General features: G+C 49.1%; 1 protein-coding gene across 6 annotated transcripts in view; it reads left to right on the top strand.

Moving 5' to 3' along the window:
* Positions 1-16,644, top strand: part of LOC111843402 (neuron navigator 3) — a 219,309-nt gene that overhangs the window by 196,132 nt on the left and 6,533 nt on the right. For all 6 annotated transcript variants that reach the window (XM_023810970.2, XM_023810967.2, XM_023810968.2 and 3 more), the window contains 14 exons: positions 522-798; positions 1,225-1,882; positions 2,663-3,118; positions 4,947-4,988; positions 5,569-5,723; positions 6,284-6,475; positions 7,032-7,084; positions 8,748-8,771; positions 9,881-9,958; positions 13,120-13,203; positions 13,985-14,096; positions 14,289-14,419; positions 15,067-15,239; positions 15,649-15,802. In XM_023810970.2, coding sequence (XP_023666738.1) covers positions 522-798; positions 1,225-1,882; positions 2,663-3,118; positions 4,947-4,988; positions 5,569-5,723; positions 6,284-6,475; positions 7,032-7,084; positions 8,748-8,771; positions 9,881-9,958; positions 13,120-13,203; positions 13,985-14,096; positions 14,289-14,419; positions 15,067-15,239; positions 15,649-15,802 — 2,589 coding nt within the window. The remainder of the gene's footprint in view (positions 1-521; positions 799-1,224; positions 1,883-2,662; positions 3,119-4,946; positions 4,989-5,568; positions 5,724-6,283; positions 6,476-7,031; positions 7,085-8,747; positions 8,772-9,880; positions 9,959-13,119; positions 13,204-13,984; positions 14,097-14,288; positions 14,420-15,066; positions 15,240-15,648; positions 15,803-16,644) is intronic.

Here is a 16,644-nt window from a genome sequence, read left to right on the forward strand (position 1 = left end):
GATGGTGAAGACCACCTTCTCTGATGAAAAACAGTGAAGGAATCTGCATACCTGCCCCCCCTTCTGGGTGCCATCTAAATTACTGCCAATCGCTCCATCTGGGCCTCCGCTGAGAATATGTGCCCTTTAAATACCATGATAAAAACGATAAGACAAAGTCAGAGTGAAGCGATGTATTTTTCCTTCCCCATAAACGAGCGGGAGGAAGGCAAGCTTGAAACGGCACATCTGCCACCGAGCTTCGCAACGCGGTTTGACTGAGACTCCAGAGGTGCTAGGACGACCTCCAGCAGGGGGCACTATACCTTGTGCTTGAGCCGCGGCTGGACAGAGAGGCTACGAAGCTGTTTGAGTGCATTTATGATATGCGCTATTCTGAGATGCCTCGGGATTCGTCTAAAGATTTTGCTAGTTAGTTAATAGACTTAGTTTAGGGAAAATTTGAGGAAAATGACTTAAAAATTTCAAATCTTTGAAAAGTGTTTGCAAACATAGTAATAAAAATGCATGTGTCATCTGAGGTGGGCAAACCCAAGCACATGGCTGCAGAGGTCAACTGCAGTGGAGGTGGAGGGGGAGGTGGCTGGCCTGTGGGGGAGGAGCTGAAGGCAGCGGAGGAGGAGCTATCGGCAGCCATAGACCCCGCCTCCAAGTGGAAGCATGAGGATGTGGAGCGTGCAGGGCAAAAGATGGGACTACCCTTGTCCCAGACGGGCTCCTGGAGGAGGGGCATGACTGCGCAGGTGGGCATCACGCCCCCCAGGACTAAAGGCACCACCGGGACCTTCAAAAGCATCGGTACGCCTTGTCTCCTCTTTTCTGCCGTTGTTGGCGCTGAAAGGAATTATAGGACAGCCTTTTTCTTGGACGTTTGTTAATTCTTTGAAGTGTATGTTGGTGATTTGTTAGTCATATTGTTTTTGGGAAGGTGACCAAAGCGCCTTTGGAGGGTGTTGAATGCTGTTAATGTGCTGCATGTGGAGATTTGGTGTGTCCCTGAGTAGACAGATTGGCCTTTGGGGGATATTTTATCCCAGTGACGAGGAAGCTTCCGTAAACCCGACCCTTATTCTCTTTGTGGAGTTGTCCCATGCCAGCACAGATATCCCTGATGCATTTGCCAGTGATGGATCAGTCAAATGCTCCCCACCTCGTTAACCGCAGAATTATTCATTGGTTTTGCTGAGCTCCTGATGACCTCAATCTGGATGATTAACCCAACAGGTAAGACTGATGATGCAAAAGCCTCAGAGAAGGGCAAGGCTGCACCCAAGAACGCCAGCATCCAGCGCTCGCCCTCTGATGCGGGGAAGAGCAGTGGTGATGAGGGGAAGAAGCCCCCGACGAGTCTTGCCCGCCCCCCTGCTGGTGGCTCCTTCGGGTTCAAGAAGGCCGGAACCCCTGGGACACTGGTCACTGCCGGTGGGCCCATGCTCGCCGGGAGCTCGGCCACTCTGGGCAAGATGCCCAAGTCTTCAGCCCTCGGGAAGGGCAACGGGACGGGTGGTGGTGTCCGCAAGACCAGCCTGGACGAGTCGCAGCCACTGGACGACAGTGAGCTCCTGGGTGTCGGCGCGACCAGGGGGCCGTCCCAGTTCTGCTCTCTTCCCCGTCCAGCCAAGTCGTCCACCAGCACTGTTGTGGGTCGCCCTGGGCCGGGTGGCAAGTCATCTGGCACAGGCAAGCGGCGGGAGGGAGGGAAGGTGGGATCTGGCCGCTCCAGTCCCGTCACCATCAACCAGACAGACAAGGAGAAAGTGGCTGTGTCTGATCCTGAGACCCCGTGCCTGTCGCCCAAGTCCAGCCCCACCTCCACAGGCCAATCCGGCCTCCGCCAGCCAGGCTCCAAATACCCCGACATTGCTTCCCCCACCTTCCGCAGGTCTGTACCTGATTCTACAGGTTCTACTCTTTAGTAGGCAAGAACAAAACAAGCTCTATGTTGATGTAGGGTTTTTTTTTGGTTACTGTCTCTTTAAGACAGGCTAATTGTAATGGAATTGAAGTGAGCAGAATTGCATGTTGCTCATAAGGCCGTCAGACATGATGCTCAGTCAAGCCGTCAGCAGCCTGAATACATTTATTTGTCTGCATTAAAAGTAATGGAGTAAAGAAGGTGCATGTTAGCTGGTCAGGAGCACTGCTTTCCTGTGCCGAGATAACAGTGCCACCCTGTGGCAAATAGATGTCACTGTATGCAGTAAGAGCATCTCGTGAGACAATTGCAATGTAAAATGACAGGTACAGTAATTCTTCTCTCAGTCCTGGCCACCTAATTCAGTGAAGAGGACAGGGAGGGGAGCATTTTTTCAGGCTTTTTTGCTTCAGGATGGAGATAATTGTTCCTTTATATCAGAGATGTGTGACCGTATCAGGTTGCAGTGCTTGCAGTTTTTTTTTAAATTGGTCTGGGTTAGGTTTGTTGTGGCACACCATCTTTATACAGTCTGTGCGGTATAAGGTGAGTACTTACATCCATTCATCTTCTGACCATGTGTGCTGCTCAGGGCTGCTTGGGGGTCTGGATCCTGTCCCAGGCAGCATGGAGCTTAAAGCTGGGGCTCACCCTGGTCAGGATGGCTGTGCACATTCATTACCATTAAATGTGTTTATGGTGTTAGAGCCCATGGCTCTGCTCTGACACTGGTGTCTCTCCTCCCAGGTTGTTTGCCGCCAAGGCCAGCAGCAAAGCCAGCTCTCCAGGAACCCCTGACTCGGGCAAGTGCCCATCCCTGTTGGGCAGCCCCCATGGCACGCTGGCACGGCAAATTAGCTTGGACTCGCCATCCTCGGGGACGGGCAGCATGGGCAGCGCCGGCGGGCAGAGCGGCGGCAGCAGCCCCCTGTACGGCAGGGCCCCCGAGCTGGTGGGCTCCGGCGACGTCCTGGGCCTGAGCCAATCATTGGCCTCCAGCCCCGCCTCCGGCCTCTCATTGGTGCACGGCGGCCGGCCCTGGGCCGCCCTCAGCAGTTCCTCTGCCGGCAGCAAGGACACGCTCAGCTACCAGAGCATGACAAGCCTGCCCACCAGCTCCGAGTCCATCGACCTGGTCGGCCACCACGCTTCGGGGCCCAAGGTGATGCGGGCCGGGAGCATCAAGTCCACACTGTCTGAAGGGTGAGTGAGCCCGTCTGAGCTCTCCTTGGCACCCCGCAGTGGCAAACATGAGCCATGTCATGGAGTTCCATGTTAACCCACAATGCCGTGATACACCGTGGATGGGATTTGATTAGGGGTGCACCGATCGATCGGCCTCGATCACGTTAATTTGAGGGGATCAGAAATCGACCATATTCCCATGAGATCCACCGATCTTAGTTATATGCTTTTAACTCTTTGGGGTCGAGTATGTCGTCGACGACATCGCGTACTTTTCGCGTACTTTTCGCGTCTATTTCAGTTTATAAATATCTCTATACATTAAATCTTAATGTATAATCATGAAAAGAACGCTGGCTGAATCCGTAATCTGTCTTCTTTTCAAAACGTCCATTGTCGGAAATATTAAAGTTTTTTTAATTAGGTTAAATCGGCAAAAAAGTAAACCATGTCATCTTACTTTGTTTTACCTGCATCGGGGGCGTGTAGTACCGCTCTCACCCGAAGATCGCTATTCACATTCTAAATAGCCGCATTAGCGCGTATTCAAATCGCATTCGCATGGTAATTTGATTAACGGCGCAACGGTGAAACGCGATCCAGATACATCCCCTTCAGCGCCATAAAAGGGGGTTGGGGACGTGGCCAGGTGACAATGGCTCATTCATACACATGAAAGTTGCTACATATTCAATGAAAGGAGCCAGAAATAGTTACATGAGTTAGGTTTTTCTTATTTATTTATCCAAATTAATGTTGCATCTACACCATTTAGTCATCTTCATGTAGCCAAGACTTTGGTGATCAGATATCTGGGATCAAAACAAACTGCCAGCATTGCTTACTATGTACTTTTATAATGTTTCTGCAAGTGTTCCAAACTGCATTTTGCAATGTCTATACTTTGATGTCAAATTTCAAACTTAACAAAAATCTGACATATTTACAATATATATTAAAATAAAGATGAGTGTAATGGCAAAACAAATATATAAGAAATAATTTATTTGCCATGAATTAAGTGTGATGAAATGTGTGATCATGCCCCAGTCAGTGAAAGTGTGTTTCCTACCCCTAGGCCCCAGAGGGTTAAATCAGCCTTTTCTCCCATTCCCGAGAGAGGTGCAGTGCAGGCTGCCTCCCTCCCTATTTTTTGGACAAGTGTGTCATAACAGCTATATATATATATTTTTTTTACAAAATTAGAGAAATTAAAGTCTGGAAGAAAAAATATGATTTTGTAGTTCAAACAGCAATGCTCATTTATATGTTCATTTATATTTGAGGACACTACCTCATGTTTTGTGAGTATTCATATCAATTTACTCAATAAAAATGGAAACATTGAAGTAACTGTCTTTTAGTTATGAAAGAAAAGATCGGCAAAAAAAAATCGAGATCGGCAGGTAAGGTTGCCTAAGGATCGGTGATCGTTGATCGGCCAGAAAACTGCAATCGGTGCACCCCTAGATTTGATGTACAGTTCTTGATTGACTGGAAATTTTAGTGACTTCGGTTTCTATACTCGAGTGTTTCTCTTCGAGGACCCCCAGACGGTCCACATTTTTGCCCCCTCCCAGCTCCCAGAACACCTATAACAGGTATTCGCTGTTAATTGTTAATCAGGTATGCTGAGAACTGGGAGGGAGCAAACATGCGGACAGTCTGTGGGTCTCCAAGGACTGGGTTGAGAGACAATGCTATACACTCACTATTTAATAGTTAATATTCAACAAAACATTCCCAAACAATAACCAAATATGCCATATGTGCTGTGTTTCCTCTGTCTTGTTGGCTGGTTGTTTCGATCAATATAACTTTATTTTGGTGTCTTATATTTTAACAGCATGCCTCTGGACCGGAACACGCTGCCCAAGAAGGGCCTGAGGTACGGTGACCTCGTACAGTTTCTCTCTCCCTGCTCTCGTTTTAATTTCCCCCATTGTGAGCACATGAGCCCAGGTGGCGCCCTCTTGTGGAGTGACCTTCTGGTCCTGTCAGGGCCATCTAACGCCTTTAATCTGGGCTCCAAGAGGGCCACTGTGTTCCCATCACTGGCTCTGTAGCTTTTTATCCTTCTTAGCTGATTTTCTGTCAGGAGTTCAAGTATCACCAGCAACACCCATGTGCTGAAGGTATCCGGAGTAGAAACAAACAGTAAAAATAAAAGGAAGTGTGTGACCCGGGTCATTTCCCCTCAAGTGCTTCCACCGCTGAAGCCTCTTAGCCCAGATCTGCCGATTCGAAAGCTGAGTTCAGTGCCCCTTTTCTCTGCCCGCACCTGCCACTGAAAAGGCACAAATTGCAGCCACGGCCGGGTCAGAACACGCGGGCCTGCGCTGGCTGCTGAATGCTGAGCAGGGGTTCACTGGTGTCCATGGCGACCGGCCGATCAGCGTCCGCGTGCAGAAGGGCTGAGCTTCCGCCATCTGCGTTAGCGTTAACGTTCCATTCCGCTTCACCACCAGGCACCCGCCCTCATCCCGGCAGGCCTGCAACGAGGAGGGCAAGGAGTGGCTGCGGTCCCACTCCACGGGGGGCCTCCAGGACACGGGGAGCCAGTCTCCTCTGTCGCCACCGGGGGCGTCCTCCACCGTGAGCAAGTTCACCTACTCCAACCTCTGTGAGTTCATCACAGTGTTCCCCGGTGGTCTCCCTCTGAGACACGAGAAGGTTCCCGTCGCCGTGCCGGGTCAGTGTTTGGGACGGCTTTCTGCCAGTTGGTTTTAAACCAGGGCTTCCCCCAGGAGTCTTGCACTGGGGGGCGCGGAGCGCTGACGGTTTTGGGGGGCCTTTTATTTTCAAGCCGTGCCTTTTTTGTGACCACTGAGCCGGCTATTGTACACAAAATGAAAAAGCAAGCAGATTTTTGTGGCCGACCCACAAAAGAGAGTCAGCGGAGACAGCCGCTATGAAAATATCAGTGATGGAAAAAGGAAAAAATAACATCTTGCAGTGGCAAACACGATGTGAGTTGCATAACATATGGTTGCATAGCGACCGGCAGCGTGGGCTCTCCTATCCCTCTGTGCTGTGGTGCTGGCGATGTTGACAATGTTGACAATGTAATATTATTTTTCTGCTGGGCGTAATCCTCTGGTCTATGAAACTTTTGCATTTCTCTGGCCACTGAAATGTTAAAAAGCTATACTGTACATGACTGTTCCCGCTCTGCTCCCACAGTGAGTCCCACCAACCTGACCAAGTTCACCCTCCCTGGACCCAGCATGAGCCGCTCCAACAGCATCCCTGCCCAGGACTCCGCCTTCGACCTGTGCAGGGAGGCCCACACGCTGGGGGGCAGTGCCACCTCCCTGGAGGAGCGTCCACGGGCCATGAGCCGCTCAGGCTCCTTCCGGGACAGCATGGAGGAAGGTAGGCTGGCCCCTGGCACCTCCCCACCTACACGGGCTCAGCTTTTCGCTTCCGGGGCCCTGAAATCCAGGCGGTGAGTCATTACCCGCCACACAGGGGTGATTCTAGGATTTTTTTTAACATGGGGGGCAAAAAAGGAGCCATGTTTCATACACAGGGGCCAGCCTAATCATTAGCCAATGATTTGTATTGAATTGGCAATTGACAGGCGAGGAGGCACCCCGGGGGCCAATCAGCTTTCAGCTGGGGCCAGTGCCCCTGTGGCCCCGCCCCTGTATGTGCCTCCCATCGTAACTGAAAACCCAGTTTTACCAGAACAGGAGGGGCAGGCTGTAATGGATCACATGTGTTTCAGCACTTGGCTTTGTGGCTTCTAGTCACTTACGCCCTCTCAGTAATGTCTGCTGTGTCCTGGTGGCGAACTGGCAGTAAGAGCAGGCGGATGGCCCAGGTGCCGGATGCGAGGGCCACTTTGAGGGGCTGAGCCCCGGAGAGGCAGACCTGTCATCATGATAAGTGTTATCAGAGTAACACCCCCTGTCTGTCCTCTCCGCAGTCCATGGATCTTCCTTGTCGCTGGTCTCCAGCACCTCATCCCTGTACTCCGCGGTGAGTCTCTTCTGACCTCTCGCTTGCAGAACTAGCCGGTAACCATGGCGACCACGGCGGTGCTGAGCACAGAGGTTCTCGCCGTAGTGTTGAAGCTCTGTGCAGTTTCAATTCATGAACCTGAGATCATTGAGAAATAGGGCTGTCCACGCACGCTGCTGCCTGCCTGTGGAGATGTAAGCCTGCCTTGGAGATGCAGCCTGTGCAGATTCTCTGCTTCCTTTCTGGACCGTTTTACTTTCTCATTTTTAGGCAGCGCTGGGATAGAGTGACATATAGTGACGTGTGAGGAATGCACACATACCCCTGAAATGAGACACCATCCCTGCCTCCTTCTCTTCTCCTCCTGTACATCTTACTCCTTCACATTCACCTCCTCCTCCTTTTTTACCTCCTGCTTCTCCTCTTACTCCTCCTCCTCACCTATTCCTCCTCCTGCTCCTCCTCCTGCGCCTCCTCCGCTTTATGTTACTTCTTCAGCCGGCCATGTACTTCAGATGAAATTTTCAGATGAGAATTGACATCGTTTCACTAACAGGACCTCGTGTGAGCCCTGTCACCGTGACTGGCTGCCACAATGTGATGCCGCAGGGATGGTCACCGAGACTAATTCTGCAGTTTCCCGCCTGCTATCTGCCGCACTGCTCGTATCTTTAATAGTGTAAATTAATATGGTGGTGGGTGGTTGTAGTGGCTCCCCACTGGTTCTGTAAAGCGCTGTGGGTATCTTGAAAGTGCTATATAAAAGTAAACATTCATTCATTCATTTATTCAGTATGTGTATTCGTGTATTTATAAATGTCTTAACAATGTAATGATTGCTGTGGAATTTATGTTTCTTTAGAGAGTAACCACGAGTGTCGTTAAAAATGTTGGTCTGTGCCGCTTCTAGCATTAAACCAATAGCGGATGTTAATAAAAAGAGCAACTTCCATTTTAAAAGAGCTGTCATCTTCATTATTGAACTGACTCACGCACTGGCTGTAATACGATAATTTGCTCCGTGTATGTGGGCCTGCTGCAGCGAAAACATTCTGCTCACCATGGTGTCACATAGAACGTAGAACAAGGTTTTAAATATGCAATAGATTGTTCTTGCCAACGTGTTCCATTTTGCTTTGCCTGGACGCTGTTTGAAATATGTGGCCACCTTTCTCCTCCTCCTTCTCTTGCTTCCTCTCCTGCTCCTCCTCTTTATCCTCCTTCTGTTCTACTTCTCTTCCTTCTCTTGTTCATTCTTTTCCTTCTCCCACTTCTCCTCTTCCTGCTTTCTCCTCCTTCTCTTGCTTCTTCTCCTCATGCCTTTCCTCTTCTGCTCCTTTCCTTCCCCTGCTCATTCTTCTCTTCCTCCTGCTCTTTCTCCTCCTCCTTTTCCTCATGCTCTTTTTAACAGCAGGTTAGACGCTCCAGCTTTACCTCCATTACGTATAAATGATAGCTATAACATTGTATATTACCCACCCTCTGATCACATTGTGAACGGCTGCTTTCATTTGGTAATCACCCCGTCTCACAGATGAAGGGTCTGGCTGCAGATATATAGCGTACACAGAGTTTATGGTTCTAATCGTTATTTTATCGTAATTGCTCTTTTATTACTGTTCCTCACCACATGCTCTATTTTATACTTCATATATTTAATTTTTTCTTTTTTTCCTCACAGACAGAAGAAAAGGCTCACTCTGAGGTAAGGACCTTGAGCGGGAGAAGCCGCTTAAAATGAAACAGTGACATTTGTAAATGCAACATTTTTGTAGAGAGGTTTGTAATCCTGCCAGCAGACTCTCAAATTAGCACTCACACATGGAAACATCCAAACAATCCATCCATATTCCAACCACTTGTTATGGTTAAGGTCCCCTTGAGCCTACCCCAGGTGGGGGCAGCCCAGGCGGGATATCAGGTCATCACAGGCCCCAAAGATGTACACGTACTTGGGGTGATGATACGCATCACAATGTTTTGAGCAGTGTTGTTTTGAGCAGTGTTGTTTTGAGCAGTGTTGTTTTGGGCAGTGTTGTTTTGAGCAGTGTTGTTTTGAGCAGTGTTGCTGGGCACTTTCCCGTCACTGTGGTTAGCACTGTCACCTCATGCCTCTGGGACCTTGGGTCCACCTGGGTTCCATGTGTGAGGAGATTTCATGTTCTCCCCGTGTTGTCCGGTTTCCCTCCGCAGTCCAAAAACATGCTGAGGTGAATTGGAGTTGCCCAATTGTTCGTAGGTGTGAATGGTGTGTGAGTGTGCCCTGCAATGGGTTGGCGCCCCGTCCTGGGTTGTTCCTTGCCTTGTACCTGTAGCTTCCAGGATAGGCTCCAGACCCCCCACAACCCTGAATAGGACAACCGGTGTGGATTGATGGATGGAAAACTTTGATCAGCAATGGGCAACTTTTTGCAATCATCCAGATCAAGATGAGCTTGTCTTACCTGGTTGGCAACTGCCCGACAACATTGTTCAAAAACTGCCCTGTGCATCATCACCTTCACACACTGCAGGAAATCCAGACACCAGTTCTCCTACTGTGTGTCTCACACAAACTCTAGAGAGAGAGAGCAGAGTCAAGATTTGAACCCACAACCCTGGAGGTGTGAGGTAACAATACTAGTCAGGTGTGAAGGACAACTCACCATGCCACTTGTATATTATTATGGTATATTACTGGTATGTTATTTAAGGAAATAACATATGCTTTTGGGCAGGATGGATAAAAATGATTGAATTTTCCTTTTATGTTTGGCCTTTTGATCTGTGTCACTGCGTTCCACGATGTAATGACAAAAATTCCTGTGCCAACAGCAAATCAGGAAGCTTCGCCGAGAGCTGGACGCCTCACAGGAGAAGGTCGCCAAGCTGACCTCCCAGCTGTCATCCAACGTGAGTCAGGGATCGGTGTGGACCCCGTCAGCTTCGTAATGCATCACTCCTGTACTGTGGATTTTCCTGCGCCGGCCCTTTAAGGAACATGGCCTGTTATCGGCTAAGGTGGACATGTATAATGGCAGTCGGGTCACAGCTGCTGATGCGGCATTTCACCGAAAGCCTAAATGACGGGAGAGGCTTCTTTGATTGGCTCCTCTGTCCTATAACAGCAGGGATTCAGGCAGTTTGATTTGAAAGGAAATGCCCTATGGATCGCTAAACTCCTCCACACACGTTCAGGGTAGCCAAGTCTGATATGTGGGGGCTAAGCTGCCCCCCGCCTTTTCGCTATGACCGTGCCCCGCCTCCTCCGCCCCCCCGTGATTGAGTGAGTAATGCAGCGGTGCACGGGGTGCTGGGATTGCGTGCGGCTGTGTAGCAGCGATAAGGAGCTTTGCTTTGTTTATTAAGTGAAGACTTTAACACTTTAATGAAGACATTTCCTTTGCAAGGAGGAATGCTCACGGTGCGCTTCCAAACTACAGACAAAAGAGAAGTCTGAATGCAACTGACTTTCTTTAATGGTGCGATTAAGTTTGAGAGCAGCTGTTTGGGGATGTCTACCATGCAATGCTCTCTCCTGAGGAACATTACATGCACTATGAGGAGTAGTGTATCTGGGGGTGGGGCACCAGCCCCCGCTGAAAGCTGATTGGCTCCCGGAGTGCCCCCTCCCCTATCACTCTCTAATTCATAACATATCATTGGCTAATGATAAGGATGGCCTTTCTATATGAATTATGCCCCCCTTAAGCCCCCCACCATAAAAAATCCCCAAAACACCCCTGGTTATGAGTAAAAATTACTGTGACATGCCTTCACTAAGGTACGTGAGGGGAACTGTAGTAACAGTCATGATACGGCAGTACAAGAAAGTAGGCTGATTATTCACACTGGTGCAGGGTCTGACAGCCTCATATTATCACTGTAACACAAAATATAAAGCTCTTCCTATGGCTCAGAGTTGGACTGATTTATCCCTGAGAACTGTTTAGTCTAAACATGCTCTGCTCAAGCTGTTTGAAGACGACATTAATATTTAGAGCACATTTGATGCAAATACTCTCTTGGCTGAAGGGACGCGTGGTGGTCCTCTTGAATACTAAGCGGCTGATTGGTTCACCGCAGTTACACCTCACGCAGATCTTTTATGGTCCACTGTTCTGCAGGATGGGCAGTTTGAAGGCTAAATGAGCTGGCTGGCATTTAAACTTCAAGGCCTTGCTTATAAGGTGTTATTGATTTAAATAAAAATGGTTTGCCTTTAACGGGGAGACATGCCCGTGTACTGACAGGTGTGTGGTCTCTGTCCATGAATTATCTGCTAATTTATTTCCAGTTAAAGGCTTAGAATCAGCAGGGGGTCAAACCAACACAAAACCAGCAGCAAGCGGGTCAGTATTAGCGGTGTTTTCTGAATGACAGAATTAGACATCAGTTCTTACTGGGGAGGGATAAACTGAGAGGTTCACCCCAAACCCCCTCCCCACTGCAAGCTGCCCCCTTCTTCTCCATCATCCTCCTCTTTAGCTTTCTTCTCCGCTACATCCATCCATTCTCCTGCCTCTCCCACTAACCCATCTTCTCAGGTTTAGCGGTCGGTGGATCAATGCTAGTTGAAATGCGTGGTGCAAATGGTAACGGTTCTGGTTCTGTTTATGGTTCTGGTTCTTGTTATGGTTCTGGTTAGCATGGCTTGCTCCCTGGCCCAGCCATACTTAAGCTCTAACTCCTTGACTGGTGGCCATCTGCTATAAGGCAAATGCTAATAAACACACCATATGTAACATTGCATGTGTAACATTAGCAGAATATCTGGTAACACTTTACTTGACGGGGCACAAATACTTAGTAATAACTCAGTTACTACTGAAGTACAGATCATGAACAACTATCATTGCTACTTGATAAAAGTTGCATCATGATTCATTAATGATGAAGAAACATGAGATCAGTATTTATCTTGTGTTTTTCATGACTTGTTCCTTCAGTGGCTCCTTCAGGAGTTAACAGAGATTTATAGAATTAACAGATATGATCTCAAATATTGCTTGAGATAAAACACATGCCATCATTAATTGATGATGAATTAACATGAGATCAGTATGTAATTAAGACTTAGTTTGTGGTTAATTAATACATAAGTAATAGTATAATACTATACTGTGTGTGCCCCATCAAGTAAAGTGTTACTGAATAGCTCAGAGCAACAAAGAAAATTTAACTTTTTAAAAACGCATATTTTTTTGTCGCTCTTTCTATTTGTTCCAGAAAGCCTGTCTGTGTCAGTGTTAGAAGTGTACAGCCTGCAGAGCCGTAAACAGCGACTGACTACAAAGCCCAGAGCGGGTTTATTTTAACTAGAGAAATGCAAATCTGTGGCTTACAGGCCCATTAGCATGTTCGCTCGTTTCTCTGTTGTCTCTGGGCCCCGTGCCGTGAACTGGTGGCTGATGTGCGTAGCTGCTGTGGAGGGATTCAGCTTCGCTTAACTCGGGGGCCAGACACCTGTTTCTACAGCGATGCAGGCAGCAAGGTCCAGGCAGTGAGGTCCAGGCAGTGAGGTCCAGGCAGTGAGGTCCAGGCAGTGAGATCTAGGCAGTGAGATCCAGGCAGTGAGGTCCAGGCAGTGAGATCCAGGCAGTGAGATCCAGGCAGTGAGGTCCAGGCAGTGAGATCCAGGCAGTGAGATCCAGATGATGCTGGATGTTGCTCAGATGCCTCAGATCCCCGTACATGTCAAAAATACTCACTTTCATTTTCAAGCATAGATGTGGTTTCGCATATTTACATAATATCCATTTCATTTTTTTTTAACAAAATCAAAGAATTGTACTTGTTATTGCTTTAGTTGGGAGATTGCTAATTATTAAAAATTTTGTTTGTGAGATCTAGCTTTTTTTTTAGTTGTATAACTGGAACTGAAACTCTCCTCCAGATCAGTTTTATATTTGCGATCCCGGGGTTCTTCGCTGGGAAATCAGCTCATTCTATGAACTCAGACATGCTCGTTGACAATCAGCGTGAGAAGTGGGTTACTGGGTGGCGGAAGGTGCCGGAACCGGAGCGCCGTGCCGTTTCCATGCTGACTGACAGAGCCTCCCCGCCTCCCTTAGGCTCACCTGGTGGCCGCCTTCGAGAAGAGCCTCGGCAACATGACCGGCCGTCTGCAGAGCCTCACCATGACCGCTGAGCAAAAGGTGCGTTTCCCAGAAGCCTCTGCGTTCTCCCATGGGCGCTGTCGCCCTTCTGTTTAAGCTTGGGAGTTTTGGTTCCCCGTTTTATTAAGCTCTGATTCTCGAGCCTCAGTACTGAGAAACGCTATAGGAAAATGAGCGAGGAATGTGAAATGTATAATCCCACATGAAGAGGAAAGAGCACCAGCATCATCTGTTATTGTGGCAGTCGGATGCAAATGGCAGGTTTTGGCTTCTGGAGCCTTTAACGGGTGGACTCTCAATCAGTGATCATAGGGGCTGCATGTGTTTAAGCGGCTCTTAAAACGAGCTCCGGCCTGCTTTCACAAATCCCCTCCATAAAGCTGACAAGAGTTGTCAGCTGTAATCCCCACTGAATTAAACGGAGGAGATTCCAGCAGGGCGTCTTCGCTGAAGCGTCCCTCATGCCCGGGTGTTGACTTGGGGCGTCTCTCACAACTCCGACTGCTTCTCTGAATCCCCGTCGCTAATTCATTCACAGGGTAAAGCGGCAGACGGGCGTGGAAATGGCCACTTTCATGGAGAATAGAGAGCAATGTTGCAGGAAGAGATGCCATCTTCACTTCCTGTTTTGAAGTAGCTGTCAGGTGTTAAAGATTCAGTCTAAAAAAATGACATTGGTGTTATATTTGTGCTACACTTGAGTTAAGTGTCTGAAAGCTGTGAAACATCCCGGAATTAAAGGATACGGTCGTCTCAGTTGGCTCCTCTTAACTCGACAGAGCTTCAACAGAGAGATGTGATTGGCCGCCTCTTTCCTCAGGAGTCCGAGCTGGCTGAGCTCAGGGAGACCATCGAGACACTGAAGACCCAGAACTCAGATGCACAGACGGCCATCCAGGTGGCACTCAATGGGCCCGACCACCCGCACCAAGGTACCGTGTTCAGAGAAGGCAGCCTACTACTAAGCAGGTGACCTGTTTGCATCATGAGTGGTTTCTGAAGACCATCAGTCCTGGATCTCTCACTGCATATTCTGATGGCATCCAGTGTGTGGTTAGTGGTCTTGAGGGTGTAGTTCCCCCTGATTCAATAGGGGGGCGCTCACACCCGGGTTCTCGCCCCAGATCTGCAGGTCCGTCGTCAGCGCTCCTCAGACAGCATGTCCAGCATCAACAGCGCCACCAGCGCCAATAGCCACGCCAGTATGGGCAGCGCCGCGGATGCCGAGGCCAAGAAGAAGAAGAAGAAGAGCTGGGTGGGTCGCCTGGGCCTGGATGGGTGGGGCTGGGGGAGAGAGCAAGGAAAACACAAGGCTGGCTGAGGGAGCCGTCTCAGCCGCCCCCTACTGTAAGGGATTGGAACTACGCTCAGCAACTGTGTTTTCTTTTGTCAGAAAATGGCCACAGACAAAATATAAACAGCTGAATGGGACCCTGATTGTTCTCTAGTCCTCTTTGCGTCCTCAATGAGCTGAATAATGAAGTATGTGATGGTTATTGTATAAATCAGGGTTATTCAAATCACGGTCCTCGAGGTCCGAGCACTGCTGGTTTTCCAGCCTTCCTTTACCTGTCAGTCAGGTGAGAAGCCTCTGACCAATCAGAATCAGTAATTATTAAACTAACTACCTGGGAGAACTGAAAACGAGGCCTGGATTTGGAATCGAGGTCCAGATTTGAAGAGCCCTGGTATAAAGCATATTTTGAGGAGAATGTCGGATTGCTGCACTAGTTTTCTTTCATGTGAAGCGCGTTCCTGGGTTCCCTGGAAGCTTTTGTGAGATGGAGGAGTTTCATCTCAGTCGCCAGGCTTGCTACTCGCTAGTCCAAGGCAGAGAGGATGGACTCGCAGAGGAGGCAGTGTCTGAGTTAGGCTTCTGTCTAACACGCATTTCCCTTGCAGCTACGCAGCTCCTTCAAGCAAGCCTTCAGCAAGAAGAAATCGGCCAAGCCGCCGTCGCCCCAGTCTGACCCGGAGGACCAGGCGGACTCTCCCCTGACCTCCTCGCCGAAGCTGCTCGGCGCCTCTGAGGAGACCGACAGCAGCCCGCTCAAGTCCTCCCCCTCTGCCCTCGAGTGAGTCCTGTTTCTTCACTCGTCATGTGGAGGTCTGACTGCATATGCAGAGCCCAATACATGCATTCACATGCATGCACAGCATGCGAAACGTCTATAAATGGTGGACACTACACTACCCCACAAGACCAGCAGAGTGGTGAAGATGATCACTGGCACAGAAACTTTTGTCAAGATGATGGAGGAAGTGTAAATAGAAAACAATACTGTTATATAAGTTGACTCAAATGACTATTTTCTTTTATCATTTTTAACAGTTTTTAGCTTTTTTCTGATACATGCATATCCTAGTAGGCTTCTAACGAAATTCAGTATGTACTGTGTAAGTATGCAGTTTGAGATGCGCCCTAAGATATGTATTATGTTTGTTCGCCCCCTTGTGGCTTGGTGGAACTGTGCACCCTCACAGGCTGTGTGACTGCACGGAGGCCGAGGCAGAGATCATCATGCAGCTGAAGAACGAGCTGCGGGAGAAGGAGCTCAAACTGACCGACATCCGGCTGGAGGCACTAAGCTCCGCCCACCACCTGGACCAGATCCGCGAGGCCATGAACCGCATGCAGGTGCGTGACACACGGCCCACATGGAACAGAGGATAAGCATTACCGTACATGTCAGCGTCCCGTGTGGAGTTAGGGTTACACGGAACAGGGGATAAGCGTTACCGTACATGTCAGCGTCCCGTGTGGAGTTAGGGTTACACGGAACAGGGGATAAGCGTTACCGTACATGTCAGCGTCCCGTGTGGAGTTAGGGTTACACGGAACAGGGGATAAGCGTTACCGTACATGTCAGAGTCCCGTGTGGAGTTAGGGTTACACGGAACAGGGGATAAGCGTTACCGTACATGTCAGCGTCCCGTGTGGAGTTAGGGTTACACGGAACAGGGGATAAGCGTTACCGTACATGTCAGCGTCCCGTGTGGAGTTAGGGTTACACGGAACTGGGGATAAGCGTTACCGTACATGTCAGCGTCCCGTGTGGAGTTAGGGTTACACGGAACAGGGGATAAGCGTTACCGTACATGTCAGCGTCCCGTGTGGAGTTAGGGTTACACGGAACAGGGGATAAGCGTTACCGTACATGTCAGCGTCCCGTGTGGAGTTAGGGTTACACGGAACTGGGGATAAGCGTTACCGTACATGTCAGCGTCCCGTGTGGAGTTAGGGTTACACGGAACTGGGGATAAGCGTTACCGTACATGTCAGCGTCCCGTGTGGAGTTAGGGTTACACGGAACAGGGGATAAGCGTTACCGTACATGTCAGCGTCCCGTGTGGAGTTAGGGTTACACGGAACAGGGGATAAGCGTTACCGTACATGTCAGCGTCCCGTGTGGAGTTAGGATTACAGCAAATACATTGACTCTTTTACCTTTAGAACTGATACAGTCCTCAGCTTGATTA

Source organism: Paramormyrops kingsleyae, chromosome 3, assembly GCF_048594095.1.
Source record: "Paramormyrops kingsleyae isolate MSU_618 chromosome 3, PKINGS_0.4, whole genome shotgun sequence".
NCBI lineage: Eukaryota > Metazoa > Chordata > Actinopteri > Osteoglossiformes > Mormyridae > Paramormyrops > Paramormyrops kingsleyae.